The 20,471-nt window shown below is 40.1% G+C and overlaps 1 protein-coding gene across 1 annotated transcript in view; it reads left to right on the top strand.

Moving 5' to 3' along the window:
• Positions 1 to 919: 919 nt before the first annotated feature.
• frmd3 (FERM domain containing 3) overlaps positions 920 to 20,471 on the top strand; it is a gene marked incomplete at both ends in the record, with an annotated part of 42,788 nt that continues 23,236 nt past the window's right edge. The window contains 3 exons of the mRNA XM_079222535.1: positions 920 to 1,024; positions 15,365 to 15,469; positions 16,444 to 16,486. Coding sequence (XP_079078661.1) covers positions 920 to 1,024; positions 15,365 to 15,469; positions 16,444 to 16,486 — 253 coding nt within the window. The remainder of the gene's footprint in view (positions 1,025 to 15,364; positions 15,470 to 16,443; positions 16,487 to 20,471) is intronic.

Below are 20,471 nucleotides of genomic sequence, written 5' to 3'. Positions count from 1 at the left end.
GTGATGACGCACCACGCACACGACGTGTGCGCTTAAAGAGACAGCGTCCCGTTCAGTGTACGTTGCAGCCGATGGTTGCAGCTGATTTAATTATTGCTGAAAATAAAATATAATCTCACAGTTCAAATGAGGGTTGACTGCAGCTGTGTGTATTTTTTTTTATCACCTTTATTATATTTCTCCAAACTGTATAGGTAATATAGACATGTACACACATTCACATGTTGATGCACAATGTTTAAGGCAGTAATACACCTTGTATATGCTCCTATTAACGTGTATATTTAAAAAACGATTTCAACAATAGCCTCACCACTTGTTTTAATTACCCTTAAAAGAACATAGTTCATAAAATCCGCGAGTGAATAAATAAATAATGCACCAGCTGGCAATCTGACACCACACACGTGGGATCATAATTGTAATGTGTGGAAAGAGACAGGGAGGGAGGGAGAGACACAGACACTCAGACACACACAGAGAGAGAGAGAGAGAGAGAGAGAGAGAGAGAGAGAGAGAGAGAACTTTGAGAGAGAGAGAGAGAGAGAGAGAAAACACGTTGAAAGAGAGAGAAAGAGAGAGAGAAAAAGAGAGAGAGAGAGAGAGAGAGAGGGAGAAGGGCCATCGTCCCTCCTGTAGATCCACCAGTGGGCATGCAAGAGACGGGTGCAAGCTTTCCTACCTCCCGCTCTGTTGCATCCATCCATTCTCTTATCCATCCTCCCCTCTCTCCATCCACCCATTCATTCCCAAGGGCGTCACAAGGGGTGACAAGACCCGACTAAGAGGCGCATACATGTATTCTATTCGCGTGCATGCCTGACACTTCCGTGTATGTATGTTAGCCTAAGTAGGTGCGTATGTTTGGTCTGCCCGTGCATCCGCTGACATGAGGAGCTGAAACAGAACCGACAGAAGGATGAAAATGCTTCGGTTTCGCAGCCCAAGCATCCGCTCCTTGGACCAGGAGGTCCTCTGCACGATCCGGTTACTGGACGACTCCGAGGTCTCCTGCAGCATCCAGGTAGACGAAAGCCGTAACCATGCACCTCATGTCCTCTGTGGTTAATGCAAATATCACGTGGACGCGGCAAGTACATCCAATGGGTGAATTAAATTATGCCACTCTCTGAGATTTAAGGCTGCAACAATGCTGTTTATTATCACTTATTACATCGTCATATGTGTGCTGCAAACACCTAGTGAGCGCATTGTTCCTGTATAGTTGCCATGCTGCTGCTGTGATCCACTGGAGAGGGCGCATGCTTTTGGCTCCATTCCTTCTATAAGAGATATGCAGTAGAGAGAGAAGAGAAGAAGCCGTACCCACTAGTGATCTGTGCATTTGTGTTGGGTCCAAGCAAGATGTGAGTTCGGATGAAGTTTGATTCATCATAGCAGAGGAAATGATGGAGCTGATGGGTGTGGTGGTGATGTTAGTGAAGAAGATGATGATGATGATGATGAGGGATGTTTATTGCAAGCAGTCGTACGTGTGTGTGTGTGTGTGTGTGTGTGTGTGTGTGTGTGTGTGTGTGTGTGTGTGTGTGAGAGAGAGAGAGAGACAGGGCGAGACAGTTGAGCTTAATGTGTGTTTTAATGTGTTGTCTGCCTATGGAGGTGATGATACATGTTGTTTCTGGGCAGCTAGATTCAAGTGGCCCTGCCTCCTGTTTTGCACTCAGTCGATTAGCAAATGCTACTCTTATAAATTCTTAAAACATAGACTATTTGCAAAACACAGTGTATTTATTGAAAGACAAAATAAAAGTCCCATGGGGAAATTGCAGGATTACAGCAGCAGAAGTGCACACAAGAGACACATTGTAAGTAAAGTAAAATAAAAAACAAGTAATATAAATATAAGTAAACAGTAAAACAGTCAAACAAACAGTAAAATAATCCACAATAATACTATATAGACAGAATTAAAAAAAAACTTTGAGAGTGAGACTGTGAAACCCATCTACAACACTTCCTTTCAAAACGAGAGAGGTATAGTCACAGTCCTACAGCTCTTATTGACTACCAAGAGGAATCAAATCAACAAAAAGGACGATTCAATTCATTGCTTGTCTTTTCATTTCAACATCTGGCTCAATGTGTCACCCCATGACATCATGGATATGATGACAGGATATTAATACAAGTTATATAGTCAGCAGATGGATGAAGGTGTACCCAATGACTTTACAAGATCACAATCTGCCATCTGTGAAAGTTCCAGTCAACGTGTCTGACTTTGAGCAAAAGAGTTGAGTTGCTACCATCCAGACCTGCAGCCCTGAACATGTGGTTGTCCTGAGCTGGTGGCATTAACTGTCAATCAGCGTTTCGGACCACATTTCGATTTGTAATTCAGGATCAAGTTAAGCAAACGAGGAACTGATCGACAAACCACCACCTTAAAACTTCGGTCCAACCAACTACAGCTGACAGAAGGAATAAAACCTGACAGCAGGCTTGAACAAATTCCCATTTGAGATCTAATATTGAACCTTTTGGGCTGCCTGAACAAAGGAAACCCTAAGTTTCCCTGTGTTTCTACAAACAAATTAGATCCTGTGTGACTCCTGAGCCCCTCCAGGCCTGCAGCTGCTGCCAGAGAGATAGAAGTAAAAACCTGCCGCCATATGACGCATGATTATTGATCTCATACGTATTTAATAAAGAACGGAGCATACAAATGTGTGCAATGCTAAACAGCATATGAACACTATGCTATTCAAATAAACTATATTCTGTCAGGCATTGCACCAAATGTATAGCTTGTTGACAACCCAGTGAGTTGAACAGAGTTGAGGGTACAGAGCGCGTGAAGGCCTCTCGTCTCATCCTGAGCCACGTGCAGAAAAGGTTGTAAGCTGCCTCTCCTCGGTTGTCTGACCCAACACACTGAAAACGCTCGGCATGTCAAACTAACTGTCTCGCTGGTCTCCTACATGTAGCCAATCAATGATTTACAAAACACCATAAAGTGCACTGGGAGAGAAGGAGGGAGAGGCAGCGGTAGAGAGATGTTGTGTCGCTTTCTTTGTGTTGCAGCCCTCACATGCATGTAAACCTGCGTGCTTGTATGTCTTTGAGAGCTCAAAAGTGTGTTAAAGTCTGTGTACATGTCTGAGAACATCAGAGTGTGGAGGACATGCTAAAGATAGTGGAAATGTGTAGGGCTTTTAGCTGTGTCTGTGTGCACGATAAGGAAATGGACATTCATATTTCTAGCTGACTGCCTTTTCCTGGGCTTTCTTTAATGGCTTTGTGTTCCGGTGCTGAGCTGCTCCTTCGTACATATTTCATGACAGCCTGTGCTCCTCATGCTACACTTCTAGTGCTCTACAACGTCCCTTCTCCTCTTTCCACTCTGCAGAGACTTCCATCTCTTACTTTGCACGTGTTTCTTTTCACTCTGCATTATCCCTGTCTGTCTTTCTTATTTCGTCTGTGCTGCTTCTCTCCGTTGTGCTGAATATGTAGGTCAGGAGGAGATGCCAAAGACAACACTAGATTGATTGCCATTCATAAAGATTGTTCTTTAATTGTACATGTGAGCAAATGCGTCACAACTTATTAGTTGAAGTGAGTTGTCGATGCCCTTGTTTCTTTTATCTTTCCTCTAAGGCGTCAGTTCTTGACTTTGCATAAAACATGGGTGCATTAGGCAGGTCCCCTTGGGGAATGGCACTGCATGGATTAAATAAATATAACAAATATTGTCAATTTATATATATATATATATATATATATATATATACATAAAATATCTTGAAAATCAACAAACAATAAGTGTGAATATATTTTAGGCAAGACACGATGCAATTTTGCTTAAAAAATGAATGAAGATTTATGGCCGGAATGATCACGGCATGTCTCACTACTGCAATGTAGGCACATTATGGCCATTTCAAAAAGAAGGCAGCAGAATACTTTCATTAATTTAATTTAATGTAAGACAAGATATAAAGGAAAAACAATATTCTATAAAAATAGATAAAAAAAAAGTACAATAAGTCAATCAATGCAGACGTTTTAAAAGAAGTGTTGGAGCAGACCTCAAGTTTTCTTGGAGTTTGTTAAGCGATGACCATTTTTGTGGTCACATTTTGACATCAAGATCTTAGATTTGAATAAAGTCAACACGAGTGAAGTGATGTCGTAGTTGTCCTAAATGCTACTGGATATGGTACGAGTTAAATATTTATTTACTTTGACATTGCAGACACAGTGAGGTGCAGACCAGAGGGAATTAAAACATGCCACGCAAAGAGACAACCATCCACACCATCCAAATATTATTTCGACATAATCAGGGTGACCTGTGGCTGTTCCCTGGTTTGCAGTTCATCACTGAGAAATTGATACCAATTATATAAAACAGCATTATCAACATCATTTTTCTGCAAATATAATTACACTTAAAAACGTCTATAAATACAGAACATAGCATAAGAAAGATCTTTACAGAATATAGTATTTTCCATCAATCTAACACAAAAATGTGCTGTATCCATTTTCAAACAAGTTCTGTTCTCTTTCATTTTTCAAACACATTTTTCAAAAGACTTAAAGAAGCAAAAGAACGAGGTTTAAAAATTAAATAAAGTATGGTATACTGTACATATTATACACATACACATATTTGTGTATCAGGGAGAGCTGGATGTCTTTTCGCTATCAATAAACAGAGGTTTTTATGTTGTTTTTGAAAATATTTCAGGCTCCGGGTCTCAGCACACGGCGACAGCCTACAGCAGGCGGAGCATAATTATTTTTAAGTTGTTTGCTGTGACTCTAAGAATAGCTTGACAGCAGCATATAAGGCAGGTAGAAAGGTTGTGTGTGTGTGTGTGTTGTGTGTGTGTGTGTGTGTGTGTGTGTGTGTTGTATGTGTGTCTGTGTGTCTACAGCCTGCGGGGTTGAACGTCCAGCCTGCTGCTCTCGTGTTCAGAGGTAATGTTAAGTCAGACCTGCTGCAGGAGAGACAAGTCAAGATCAATACACAGTAACCTCTTCTGCTTCATCATCCACTCTTCACCCTTCATCATCCACTCTTTGTTTCTTCACCCTCCGATCTGCCCTTCTGTCCTTCTCATTTGTGCCTCTCTTGTCCTCCCTATGCTCCCCCCCCCCCCCCCCCCCCCCCCCCCCACACACACGTATTCTCTGCTCCACTTTCTGCTTTGTATTTACCACCTTTTTCTTACTTTCTATTTTTACATCTCTCATCTATATCTCCTTCCTCCCCCTCCTCCTTTCGATCTGCCTCATTCCACCCTCCTCCTTCTCTGTGACACGTCATGTATAATTAAGGGAGATCACTGTTTTTCATGAGGCCAACATCAGTCAACTGTCAGCGATGCGCCACACCACGAGTGTGTGTGCATCTATATGCGTGTGTGTTCCGAGGCTGGGTTTAACCATGGCTCACTTGCATGAAAGATTTAAAAGTAGCCACTGAGCCAAAGTTCTGCAATTACGGACATTACATTTCCATACTGAGCGAGTCATTACTGCTTGGTACTAATATAGCTCGCTTTAATTTGAACTTTTGAAAGCTTGAAATAAATCCGGCTGATTGCTCTGTTTCTATTCCAGTGTAAGTCACCTCATCGATACATTACAGTCTATTTATAGAAGCATGTGGATGCAAGTATTGGTTTGACCTTTTATTTACTCGCCTTTTTGTTGCCGCATGTGTCTGTTTGCGATTATGAGGCAGTGCTTTTGTTTTGGCTGGTAGGCATTCTTTGAAACAAGTTATAAATAGCATCACTTTTCTATTCTTACTCAGCTTGCCGTAGCCTCTTTGATGCTCCTCCGAAGATGACTAAAGAGAAATAATCCTTTTTCTGACTTGTGCTCGCAACTGAGAGGAGGCAGAGAGAGAGATGAGACGGCGGGACAGATGGGAGGGAGGGAAACATCAAAAGAAATGGATGAGGGGGAATGAGAGAGAGATGGTTGATGAGACAAAATATACGATGACAAGGTTGGTCACATTACATGAGCTGAGAGGATGATGGCAGCAAATCAACAGGGTGTAGAAAGGAGTACGAGAGGAAACGAGGTGGAGTGGCTGATTACTGTAATCAGATTATAACATGAGACTGGCAGACAGGGCAGATCAAAAAAAAGGAAGACAAGCTGGAGAAAAAGTGGAAAGGGTAAACCAAAAAAAGGGGAAAATGTAAAAGCGGGCCAAATGTTGAGAGAGAAGTATCTAGAAAGGGAAGGTAGTGTCAAAGAATGAACCACAGAGAAGAGAAAATAAGAGGTCAGAGGTCACACACGGTGCTGATTAATTTTCTTTGTCTTGCTCAAGAACACTTCGGCGTCACTCCTTCCTCGCAGTCAGCAATGCTGGGTGATAACCATTAACACATATTTAGAATGAGATATTTTCAGGCATCATGCACCAATTTGACATCTTGGCCTACTTAAAGTTCTGCACATTAATTTACATACCCAACAGAATTCATTGTTATTTGTTAGACTTTCTATGTGATTCAAGGGTTGTGTTTACTCCCCTTCACTCTATCATACTGCTGTTTGAGAATTTGGCAAGAATATGAAAAAATATATATAAAAGAAAATATATAAAAAAAAGATGTGACCTTAAGTCTTCAGCATGTTTTATAGAAGTTCCTTTTGTTTTTTTCCCTCCTTTTTCCATTAATACATTATCTGTGGTTTCTGATGTCAATAGTCTGTTCAAAAAAGCTGAGCCAGCGTATGGGAGGTATCAAGTTTGACATAATTCAATTCAATACTTTATTCCACCAGGATAATCCACGCATCATCAATATTGCATTGAGTACTGGGCCAATATTTAAAAAAAATAAATGATAGAACAATTAAAACAAACCATAACAATCTACTCTCATGTTTGTATTTTCATATATTTTCAACAAACAGCAGGCTTCCCAAAACCTTCCTTATCTTTGCTGTAGTTGAAACATCAGTTCAACCATGTCTGCGTTTCTATCTTTAATTAAACATTTAGAATCTAAGTAGATAAAGAGAAAACTGCAGGTTCATCATCATCATCATCATCATCAGAGTGAATGTGAACACGTGGTGTATTAACCTCTTTTCCTGTAGGGTGAACACACCATTACTTATTACTGTTAAACATCTGAAAAATGAGAGTCAGGCAGTGGCAAACACGTACAGAGATAAACACACACATTTGACCAAATTACATGCAAATACCAAACAGACACATGAACTCATAGGTTAATTTTTCACGGATTGTTTGTTTGCCACAACATTTGGAACATCCTGTGGTGCGAAGATAAGATCGCTGCTCCAATGCAACAACAATATGCACACACTCATAACAGCAGCGTAGTGGTCCCAGCCATGCCGTCATCATCATCATCATCATCGCACTTTCTCTCTCCTGCCATCCTGTGAGTTAGTGTCCAGCTGTACAGAGCAAGAGTGATGGAGACCCTTTATAATAGAAATTGGTTTTCATCCATGTATTGATAATTTATGGCTCTACCTCTATAGCTTATTAGGATGTGTGGCCAGCCATGACTGTGGGTTCATGGAACGTGCTTTATACATCATGTGTGTTAATTTGTGCATGCCTGTGTGCACACCTATGTGTGTATGTGAGCATCCCTGCAGTACTGTAGGTGATGAAACTGTAAACGTGGTGTCTCCTTCCACACTGGGACAAGGTCACCGTCCCCGTTATGAGTGCTGCTCACAGGGATGGGAATGATTACAGAGGTAATGTATGAATGACTTAACTGGTAACGTATGATTATAGATACAATCATTTAAAACATTACATCACAGTAGATAGTGTCTTAAATCTATACTACTAATGCCAGCACTTAGCCACTCTGCTGGATGCAGGAGAGGACCATATTTCTTATGCGCTTCAATGAGGAGATTCCAGGCTGATTCACTGTTGGGTGAGGTTCCCGTTTAATTGAGCATTCAGTTCACAGATCGATTTCCTTTACATTGCTGTGCGCTGATATGACGACTGACTTGGCTTTGTGGTGTGGCCGCCCGCTGAATACAAGCGTGCGAGCGTTAAAAAACGTGTGATCTCCCCGTCACACATTTATCATGAGCCTGTCTGTTGCAACTGTGCCCCATAGAGAATTTACCTGCCACACTTATCACGCTGCTACCCGTGGTCGACTTGATGTAGGGTACCGATACAAACAGACTTAAATATACAGACATAACTAATGGCTCTTACAATCCGTTTACACTTTACGTAAAGGAAGTAATATTGAGTTAATTAGCACTATTTAAAACAACACAAGTTAGAAAGTATTTCATAGTTTTTAACAATTTACACACCATATCAACACAATTCACAAGAAAATAAAACCAAAATGGCAAAATCATCAGTGAAGAGGATTGAGGGGGTTAATAACGTTTTTTTAAACAAGACCAAAAGTCGACAGCCATGCTAGCGGCTGTGCTAACATCATCATGCTAATATTCTCACACTGACAATGCTATCATGCTCATGTTTAGGAGGTATACTGTTCACCATAATCATCACAGTCGTTTAACATGTGAGCCTGCTGATATTGGCTTATTATCACTTAACATAAAGAACAGCTGAGGATGATGACGTTTTGCAGGTATTTGGTCCTAAAGCAAAGTATAAAATATTTGACCTGATCATGGCGCTATGAAAACTCAGACGATCATCAAACGTTATTACAAGTCATCCTTAGGGGAACATGAATGGCTGAACCTAATGTCATGCAAAGCCGTCCAATAGTTGTTGAGATGAATATGAACCCAATGGTGGTACTTTGGGTTCTTAGCCTTTTGTAACTTGAGACCCACTTCTGATTGTTAAAAATAATAATATCACGGTATAGTTGTACTCGAGGAAAAGTTGGGCGATCCTTAAAGTCAGTAGGATTCATCCTCTGGGCTCCAACAGTGTCTTTCATGGCAATTGTTGAGATATTGTAGTCTGGACCAAAGTGGTGCTGCATGCGTGGCTAAATAATGTCACTTGATGTCTTTGACCTAATAGAAAAGCGTTTATTAATTATAGGGATATTGACTACCGTCTTTTTCTGGCTAAGGTGTGCTGATGATAAAGGATTTTTTTCCTTATGCCATGTCTGTAGCTCCAGGCAAGAGTCCATTACTGTTGTGGTTGAAGAGGTTAAACCCAACCTACTCTGTTGTGCAGCTCATGAGATCAATACTACGCTGGAGCTCTGTGGGTTTCACTCTGAGATATGACATCATTTATTGTCTCTTCACACTACTTTGCAAAATTTTCCCCTGTCAGGTCTAAAACAAAGACAGCCTGGATTTACTTATCAAACATGTACTCATAAATTGTGTGGTGGAGGGAGGCTATTACAGAGAGGGGTGGTGGTGGTGAGGTCAAGCATCTCTTTCCAAAGATTTATATATAAATTGGATTGCTTCCACATTTCAGCTGCCTGACTGGAAGTGTTTGATCCTCTCTCTTCCAATCTTGTAGTCAGAATAGCTTCAGAGGATAATTTGAATTTGAGTCCTGCCAGTATAGCTTACTTTTAAAAATTAGTTTCAGGATATTACCATCCCCGCTTATTCCACTTCTTTTTTTACCAGCAGTCTAATCATAAAAATCGTGAAACCAACTGACTTATTAGAAACTCATGCTGTGCAGCCAAACATTATTGAAACCTGTAAAACATTATTTTAATGTCTAGTAAAGTGCCAAAGTTTCCAAAGATACCAACTACATCCAGCGGAATGTTGGTAAAATGTGTTAAGAGAGAAGATAATAGAATATTTCCAATTGCTCTTATCTTGAGTAAACATCAGGGCGCTTAAAAAAAAAGCGGGAACAAGCCGATACACAATATATATATTTAGGATTTGTGGATTTTTTTCCAACAATGAAGAGAAATAGAAAAAGAAGAGGTTTTACCTCAGTTCCTATCTTCTACTTTGATGCTTTCCCCTTCACCCTGCGTCCAGCACATTGATTTGTCTTTGTTGAATCCTGGTCAAGCCGCTGATCGATCCATTCATTGGCATGCTTGGGGGTAAATAGGAACTGGCTTTAGAAAATATTGGCACTGTAAATAATAGGAGGACAATGTTGTTGTCACACATTCACAAAAGCCTGCTTACACTCATCCTAATTGGCAAAAAAATCTGCAAATTGGTCCACTAGCGTCTTATATCTCTCATTCCCTGAAGAGTAGCTGCAGTGACAACAGAGAAAAAAGACACAAATTAGTGAAGCATTTGTCTTTTGGCAGCCACTAGGCTTTTAAAATGATTTGTGTGAAGGTGAAGAGGGCCATGTCAATGTTTTTAACAGTCCCACTACTCTCTTTATGGCTCCCTTCCTTCACTCCCTCCCTGTGTGTGCAGATTGAAGTGTGTGTTGGTTTCCTTGTGCAGGGATTGCAGGAATATAACGCTCTTTCCCCTTACAGCGTTTTAGCTCAGACAATTAGGTATGCAGTGTCATGAAATAAGACGATAAGGACCAGTCATAATTGAGCTGGCATGCATATTAATTAAACAACAAGCGGCATTTAACTGGGCCAGGGCACCCAGGGTCCTAGTGCTTGACTTGTGGCGGTCAAAGAGTCACGATCGAACTAAACCTGATTTAGACAAAAAATTGTGTTAATATGACAAACAACATCACAGCGAATATAGTATATTTCTTATTTTATTTGGTAAATGCATTTTCAGTCTATGTTGGTTCTATTAAGACAGTTGCTGAACAACATGTATCACAGTTTTGAAGATCTTTACTATAAACCTCTGAGACTCGTCTGTCCAATTGAACAAAAAGACAAATATTTTTACCCATCTCCAAAGATCAGACTCTTTACTCTTCCTTATCAAACAAATTAGTATGTATGTCGCTGTATGTCCATGCACGATTTGCATGACCATGATTTTATATTTTTGTTCACAATCATCTTTTTTATTTTGTATTTCTTGTGTTGTTCAAAACAAGCTTCTTATTGGTGTTTTCATGCACAGCAGTTTTCAGCTAAAATGCTCTATAACTCCATTGTACACGACCTGTTCAGCACCAAACAGCAAGTGGAGTAGCAAGTGAACCTCATTGAGCAGCTTTACAGAGTCAGACATTTCCCTCAGTAGCTGGTAGAGAGAATGGACAACTCCAAATGAATGAAAATGTCTTTTGCGTAACTTATAAATGTGTAAATAAGCAATTGTTTGCTCACAAGTTCACCATATGAACTTAGTGATGATATGTCCATGTTCTGTTTCCCCTGCCAGTGGACAAACACATGTGTTAATACCTTAAAACCCGAGTTAAGTGTTGTCAAACGACTTTCTGGTTAAAGCGATGCATCTTTCAGAGAAAATGCAGTATGGCATTGCGCACTATCGAGGTCAAAAGTTAGTTGAAGTCAGAATGTTTACCAGATGTTATTTGTGAATTTACAGAGATGCAGGAATAAATAATTAATTTGTAGTTTGTTTTTATACTCAATCTGCTGATGGTTTCCTTTTTTCTTCTTCTTCCTTTAAGCTTTTTTCTTTGCTTGGTCTGCATCTGGTTGCTTTATGTAGAAAAAATTGTCGAGGATAGATAGACACACTCGAACACAGACGTCAAAGTGCACTTTGCTTCTGCTAAACTGAATACACTCTTCGTCAAGGCTCTATTTAAAGTGTGTATGTGTCTGTGTGTTCAAGCGAGGCAGTGAGAGGAGCACTTTGCCGTCATTAGGTGAGATCATGTAGAGACAGGATGACCGGGTACATTTTTAATGCCCAGCCTTTGGATATATAAAATATGTATTCCCCCCTTGTTGGACATGACATAGACTCTTTATATCTCTCTTCCTCTCTGCCTCACTCTCCTTAGTCAATCTTCCAATCTCTCTTTTATTCACTCCTTTTTTAGCTCTGTCTTTGCTGGCCCTCTCCTCCCTGGCTCACTCTCTGTCTGGTCTTCTCTCTTGGCATCAGTCCGCCTCCCTTCTCCCAACGAGCGTCTGCCCTGAGAACCAGACAGACGAACGGTGTCGTTTGAGGATCTGGCCAGAAACGACTGTTTTCATTCTGCTATTTTTCTCCTGCCTCAGTGTATGTTTGTGTGTCTGTCTGTTTGCTCTTCTCATTTAACAGCTTAGTAACACTGTTGTCATGGATCAGCCGGAAAATCCTGAAAAGATGTAGACAGACAAACACTCCCTCCACACACACAATCAGATACACACACACACACCGCAGGCAGGGCGGCATGGAAGCACGGCTTACTTGCGTCCCAGTGATATAACAGTAAACCTGAACCAGCCAATGGAGACACAGTGTCTCTGAGATCACTGACAAAGGTGAAAAACATTTAATTCTTCCACACATGCATGCCACATATTATTTTCACGTGTAGAAATAGAAAACATAACATTATGATTTAGAAGAAGACATTTTTGGAAGGATTTACTGACCATCGCTAGCTAGCTTGAATGTAGCCTCAGTGCTCTGAAGGCAACAAAACCAGATTTCTGAATGTAGGTTGAATAACGTTAGCTTACCAACTAACAAGATATTAAAATAAGACAACTACCAGGGAGTTGTGTTTACTACTTTTCTAGTAGAGGCGAACCACATCAAGCCCCAAGCTAGTTGACACGATAAGAGACTGATCTGATATCTGATCCGCTATCAAGTCTCCATTCACATATTCAGTCGTGTCAGCCGGAACAAGCCGACCCCAATTGTCAAATTAACGGAGCATCACTGGGATTAGTAAGAATGTAGTTACTGAATTTCAAATATATATAAAAAAGATACTAAAAAAGTTATCACATAATTGTAAGATATTGCTAATTAATGGGTTACTATATAGTAACTATGCTATTCTGTTGGTGTCTAGCAGCCGGCAGTAGATTGCAGAACAACTGGAGATGGTGTTCAGTTAAATATTGATATGATAATGTGCGCTGTGTAGCGTGTTTGTGTGGTTAACCTATATATGAACTCCTTCTGTGTATTGTGTACAGTGTACTCATTCTATTTTGAATTCTTATTCATTGTTTGTTGCATTGGCCTAAAATTGTGCATTTACTGAAATTATGTTTGTCCTGCTTGGATTGGTGTGTAAAATAAAGCTGCTGTGTTGATGCTGGTGTTGTGTACTGTTTGTACTCACTGAGCCGTTTCTGTTTTTACTATTTTTGAGTGGCTGCTGTGACATTTACGAATATGTTGACTTTAAGATGACTGAGGTGGCTGAACACAGTCATTTAGATGCTGATTTTAGGGTTTTGATGCTGTGCGACAGGTACAATACTATTTGTACAAAATCACTGAATGTCAGTTTTTATTCTTCACAAAAGAGAAACGGTTGGTTTCAAGAGATGCAGGAAATTCTTTGGAGAAGAGAAGGACGGGACGAGTAAAGGCACAACCTCAGTTTTCATATCATTAAGGAGAGATCAATTGTAAGTAAATAACAATATTTATTGAGGTTGGCAACTATTTGACAATTAGCTCTAGTGACTTGAAGCATCTTCATGAATCGGCCCATGAAGATAGAAAACGGACAAGTGTATTCGCTGCTGGTGGTTAAATAAAGCCAGCAGGTGTAAAATGGAAATCTTAAAGTTCAGATCAATGTTGAAGATGGGGGAGGTGTCAGCGAAAGTGATGGAGAAACTTAAACCAAAGAGGCTGAATGGCTGAAGGCTAAATGTGAGTGAAAAAATATCCAAGCACCAATTAACTTGAGACTGAGATGTATTTCTGCTTTCACACTGGGTTGTTGCTATAACTGAACAAACTGCTCTTTTAATGTATATGCTTAACTGAGTTGTCTTGTTACTGAGGTTCAAGCCTTTAGGTTGATGAACTGCCGGGTGGGAATGCTAAAAGTGTCCTTCTGCTGTGATCATTCAACTGCACAGTCAGCCGCTGTCAATAACTCACCCTATGGTGCGTATCAGATGCAAATGTCTGCACACATCTAGTGAAGAAAGCTAATGACTCAAGCTAATGCCCTTAGCCCGGGATGTCGGACACGTTTCTGCCTGATTCTCAAAACATTTCATTCAAAGAAGACTGAGACGCTGTCAACAGAAAATCATAGACTATTATATGAAGTGGATGTAATTACTATGAAGTCACCGATTGGTGAGTGTTGTTTTGAAGCCTCTAGTTTAGCAATTTGGCTAAAACATCCTGTTTTTTTGCATCCAGAAGCGACACTAGAGGATGGATCAAGTGTTGAACAAGACGTTTTTAGGCGATCAAAGAGGCTACAGTTAGCTTTCATGAACTGAAAACACACGGTGAATGGGTTAGACATGTAAGACGAAAAGACGGGCAACTCGCTTGTCGTGGTACGCGACCTGGCAATCACAAGGGAGCAGCGCCCTAAAGTGTACCCTGCTTTGTTGTTGATTTTACAATGTTTAAGTTGGGTAATTTTCTCATAGACTTCGATACAATCAGGCTTGTATAGAAGTAACCCACTGACGGCGAGTACAAAGAATGCAAGTTTAAAGCAGTCTAAAGCAGCGGGCGACAGAAAACACCTTTAGTGTAAAAGAAGTGTGTAAAAACAGTGCTTCACAGTCAATAAAGACAATCAGGGCAGGTTCTTCATGCAGTTTCACATGTGTCTGGGACACAACCAGCTCTTTGTTAGTACAGTTAAGTACGTAAAAGAAGTGATCAGTTGCTTTGGAGACTGATTTTATGGCACCCTAACATTAGTGCTGATTGGTAGTATACAAGTTGTGGCCAAAGACCCAGCTGTGTTGTGTGTGTTTGTGTGTGCGTCCTTGTATGGGTCTCCAGTGGTGAATAAATCACAACAAGGGTGCACAGATGATTTACAACTTACTCCATCAGTCCTGCTTAACTGAGCACTGAATCCACCTCCATCAGCAGGTTAGAGAGCAGTTATAGGACACACACACACACACACACACACACACACACACACACACTGTGTGCTCAGCTACATGACAATGCTGAGGTGCATCTGCATGTGATGATTAATTATTGGCTATGGGGCTGGTAATAAATGCAGAGGGAGTATTGATCTCGCAGTGTTCATGATCTGCTTATGTGACTTCATTCACCAGCACGTTAGGAGGGCGTGTCTGGAATATGACCCGCAGGAAATGTTGTTACCAAGAGACCTAAAAGTTATTGACATATATCGCTCACCTTGATCAAACTACATGTACTTCATGGGAGAATCAGAGAGGATTGGTTGTTATGTCACAGTGATGCAGCTGTGGGGTTCATGGGATGTATAATCAGCATGGATGGAAACATTGCTTCGATGAAAGTAGCAGAAGTATATGAAAATAAATGCCCTTAAATTTCAATGGGATTTGTGTGTGTTATGTCTTTGCAGAGAGACACCAAAGGCCAGTTCCTGCTTGACCATGTGTGTAACCACTACAACCTGCTTGAGAAAGACTACTTTGGAATTCGATATGTGGACCCCGAGAAACAGAGGGTAAATATCACGCACGTACACTTGCAGAACAACCAAAGTCATGTTCTTGTTGTTTAGTCTATAACATGTGGATTAAAAAAAGTAGTGTCTTTAACTTGCTTGTTTTGTCCCCCCAACAGTCCAAAAGTCAAAGATATGCGGTTTAAACAGCTATAAAACAGAGAAAGAGGCAAATCTTCACAATTTAAGAGTACATGAAAGTAGTTTTAACAGTGAATGAAATTAATATAATGTGTTGATACATTTACTGTTGATTGACACTGTCTCATGATTTTATGTTGAGGCAAGAAATAGTAATACAATCTTATACTTTCCCCATCAAAAATAATCATATGGTCGCACAAAAACATGGGAGAAGATACAAAATAAAGAAACTAATGATGACATCCACTAACAAGGCACTTCTCTTCCAGACAAAGTGGGGTTGTTGGCTATAAATCAGGAGGCAGTCACTACATTATATTGCAAGTTCAAGCGACAAATAATAACAAAATCGGTCTCCATATTTCAAACACACACAGGCGAGACCAGACAGTTCGTCTCAGCAGAAGCTCAGGCGGCCTCAAGCTGTATTTAAGATGCAAAATGAGTGTTGCAACACAAACGCCATGAGTGCAGTAAAGACAACCTTATAACAGAATAATGGCATTCGGGAAGTTTTTTCTCTTCTTGGATGGGTGCAGTTGTTTCAACCATTTTATGTTGTAATAGATTTGGAGATTTGGGAAAAAAATGCCAAATAGATGGATGGTAAAAAAGTCGCTATCCTTCAAATGTTCAATTTGACGCTGCCTCAATTTGTTGAGTTTAAGCTTGAGCAATGTGTCATAAACCAAAAACAAGAAGAGTTTTTTGATTCGGAATTGAAATTGAATTGCAACAAAAATGTTTTTTTTTCTCTCTCTCTCTCTCTCTCTCTCTCTCTCTCTCTCTCTCTCTCTCTCTCTCTCTCTCTCTCTCTCTCTCTCTCTCAGCACTGGCTGGAGCCCAACAAGCCTGTGGTGAGGCAGATGAAGTGTAAGTGTCACTTCTGCTCCCTTTGGGTTTTTCTGTGTGTTCTGCATCAGTGTGACTGTACACAACAATGAACACGACAAACAGACAATACCACGGGGACTCTGACGCATACAGGGTCATGACAGCATGCACACAAGAGTGTTAAAGCCACTGGATATTCAAACAATTAAAAAACAAAACATCAGATACTGTATCAGCGTGTACCCTATTGAATGGGACATTCATTACGTGTGGTAAAAAAGTGTTATTTGTTTGTTGTAATGTGCAAATAGCATTTCGGAAATGTACTTGTATACAGTGACACAGAGCGTACAGAATTTTGTCGACCAGCACCAATAAAGCGATGCTGCTATCTGAGCCCCGGTAAATTGGATTCTTCTCCAGTGGTGGTTATTTTAGGTATGTGGTGGGCGCCGGGCCTGGCAGCTTCTCTCTCACATACATCGTGTCAGTTAATTTGGGTTGATATGTACACGCTGACAAAAGCAAAACTAAAGACTTTTTCAGGGATAAGGATAAACTCACGATTTTCTGCTGTTCACAACTTTCTTGCGTTTGGTTTTCCTTTCCCTCTGGATGTTCGCCTCTGATAGGACTCATGTTAGATAAGACCCATCTACTTATGCTCTGCAACTAATCAATAAGAAAATGTCAATCATTTAATTCTGACTAGCGGTCGAATATAGAGTACATTTACTCAAGTACTGTAGATACTGTACCTTTTACCCCACTACATGTATCGTTACCTATAAAAAGATAATACAAACTCCACCTTTACCAGCTGTAACATTAAAGTGATGTATACATTTGTGATTCACTAGTTATAACTCAGTAATATAATTTATATATTTATTGTGCATAACATGTACCTTTACTTTCGGTACTTTAATTGTAATGCTAATGCTTTTTCACTTTTTCACTTTTTTGCACATTAATAAAAACATTTCTGTAAATGCGGCTGAGTTCGCCAAGAGGCTATTTTTCATCTGTAGTGCAGAGAGGCAGATGTTACAAAACGAACCTAAAAACAGAAATAAGATTAAATATACAAGGTTATACATAGTGACGCTTTACAATGCGTGCACAAACAATGACTAGAGTGAGAATATTAATATACGTAGGATCATCATTTGGGAGACTCTTAGACATTGTCAAGTACAATTGACAAGACATGCAACACAGGCAAATTCAACACACACAAAGCAAATAAAAGGAGGGATAACTATGTTAAAATAGAATGGACTAAAGACAAGTTTATGCTGCATTGTTAGACACTGAAAGTATATGAAATATATAAATCAGTCAGACACAGCTAAGTAACAATAAAAGACATGCATGCAGGTAGATGATGAATCTGGTCTAGATTGTGAGTGCAGAACTTTTACTTGTATTTTCCCACCATATTCAAGTGAAAGATCTTTCCTTTTTCCACCAATGACTTTGACTCAAGTAATGAAACAGCTGTCACACAGGCATGCAGAACTACCAAAGCAGTAGTCTCTTTATTTCTTGAAGCAAATGTTGTTTTACCTTCCTGGAAATGAGCAGTAGTAGCCGAAGGAACAAGGGAAGATACATCTGCTTTGCTCCCTAAAATATTTAGGAACATTTTATTATGAAGCAAACTTTTTATTTCGAACCCAATGTAGCTTGGTGTCCTCAGCCTCTTCTTTCATATTTTTTTTCACTTCTATCTATTCTAGAAAAATGGTCTCGTCATTCTAATGGACTGATGCCAACCCCTGATGTTTACTGTTGGGACTGCTACAGCAAAAACATATCTGAAGTTAGCCCACCCTTTTAATGACTGTCCTGTTCTTTCTGTCCTGCTATAAATTAATAAAGGAGCTGTTAGCAGCGCGCTCTGCTTCTTTAGAACATGTGCGTGAAGGCCGGGGGTGGGGTTTGGGCGGGGTCGGTTAAGGAGATGGAGGAAGTGGGAAACGAGTGATAAAGAGGAAATGTGTTGGCTAATTCAGAGGGGTAGAGAGGGGAGACAGTGATAGATAATGTAGCTAAAGAAAGAAATCAGATTACGGAGGAAAAGTGAGAGAAAAGAGGAGATTTGACAGTTGGAGATGAGAGAGGCTGAAGAAGGAAAAAGAGATAAGAGAGAGGGATGGAGGACGAGTGTTGAATAGATCTGAGTCGTACTGACACATCGTTTCTCCCTGTGGCAGCATTTACTCTCAAATTAGGATGCATGACTTGTGATTTATTTTCTCTTTGTGCGTCACAGTTTACATACATATGTGTCACATCGTGTGTGTGCATACTATATTGTGCCAATTCACTTTCCCCTTTTCTCTTGTTTTTTTTAAAGCATCTTGGTCCCTTAAGCCCCGGCAAAAAGCAGCTCAAATACTTTGAGTGCGGGTGGGAGGATTGCGTCTTTCATATTGCTCAGCATGTATAATGTAGATGTGTGCTGTTTTTCATAGCTAGATAATACCACAGAGGATCCCGCCATTAAAGGCAGAGTGGTGAGGGCATGTTAGATGACTTTCTTCCTCTTCTTCTGCCATTTCCTTTTTCCTTCTCTGCCTTTCTGGCTTAGTTTATGTTCGAAGTTTAAGCGTGAAGTGTTCATCACACATAGATGTGTTGCAAGTCATTTGTAGACAATTGAACTGCAATGTCATTCATTAGTCATGTGCAAAGCTTTAGGTAGACCCTTAAGTTACAAGACATTTAAACACCAGTTATGAAACCTTGCTTACTTTACATTAATTGTTGAAAGACACAAAACAACATACAATTATCACTTCAACAATTTAGCCCCATATGAACCACAGCCCACAACATAACGTTTGGCATGGACCCCGAGGTGGGAAGTTCATACTGCATCATTCATGAATGGTACCATGACGAACTTCCCATCCTAAAATCACACTGCTGTACCCCAGCCTTATGAGATCTCCCTGTCATTTTTAAATCAAATTTGATATATATTCTTCAATAACCACCGTTATCTTCAATAACCAGTCTGAGTTTCTGAGAGATTTTTCCAAAGTCCCTTCTGGAACCATACTGTATTGTTTGAGTTGCATATCGTAACTGTGAAGTAAAAAATATCAGAAATACTTCATAGATTCAACACAATAACAGTTTTGTTAACACATTTTCCTCCCAAACTTCAGTTTTGTTTCCCCTTTCCCCAAAATGCCCACAGTTGTTAATCCCTAGTGCCCCATTGTCTAGTTTTCTTCCACTGTAGCTACATATCAGTACCATTAAGAACTGGCCAGCATTTTGGTTATACCTTATTCATACGACAAAACACCTCTGGAAATGTTCAAAAAAAGAAATCAGATTGATAGGAAACTCATAACAACTCATAACAACTTCAATGGGTAAACTTTGAATGTTAGCATGTGTGTGCATGAACGTGTGATCATCTGCCATTTTGATCAGTGAGACCCTGCGAGGGAGTTTAGGCTACTGCTGTCGTTTGATCCGAGCGGCACATCTTTGACTGTGTTTGTGTGAACTTACGTAAGTGTGTGTGTGTGTTGCCATGTCTATTAAAATATAATTCAAAGCTCAAATTCTCTCCAGCAGCAACTTCACACGCGTGCGCACACACACACACACACACACACACACACACACACACACACACACACACACACACACACACACACACACACAGTGAGTGTCGGAGTCAGAAATAAAATCAGAATTCAGATCAAAGGAAATTAAACAGAACCCAGCTCAAGTGAGGCACTTAATGTGTGTGTGTGTGTGTGTGTGTGTGTGTGTGTGTGTGTGTGTGTGTGTGTGTGTGTGTGTGTGTGTGTGTGTGTGTGATGACTGTAATTATCAAATGACTAATCAGTATTAGAGGCATACCCTGATTAATTTTTTTGTCCCCTTTTACGTGATCCTCATTGCTCTGCTCCGCTTCTGTCTTGCACTCTCTTCTCTCCTTTTTCCTCTCCTCTTCTAATTGAAGACATCTACTTTTCTTCTCTCATTTCTCTCA

The sequence above is a fragment of the Taurulus bubalis genome (assembly GCF_910589615.1).
Source record: "Taurulus bubalis genome assembly, chromosome: 8".
NCBI classification, from domain to species: Eukaryota; Metazoa; Chordata; class Actinopteri; order Perciformes; family Cottidae; genus Taurulus; species Taurulus bubalis.
The sequence above is the reverse complement of the archived record's forward strand: the minus strand, read 5'-3'. Positions and strand labels throughout refer to the sequence as shown.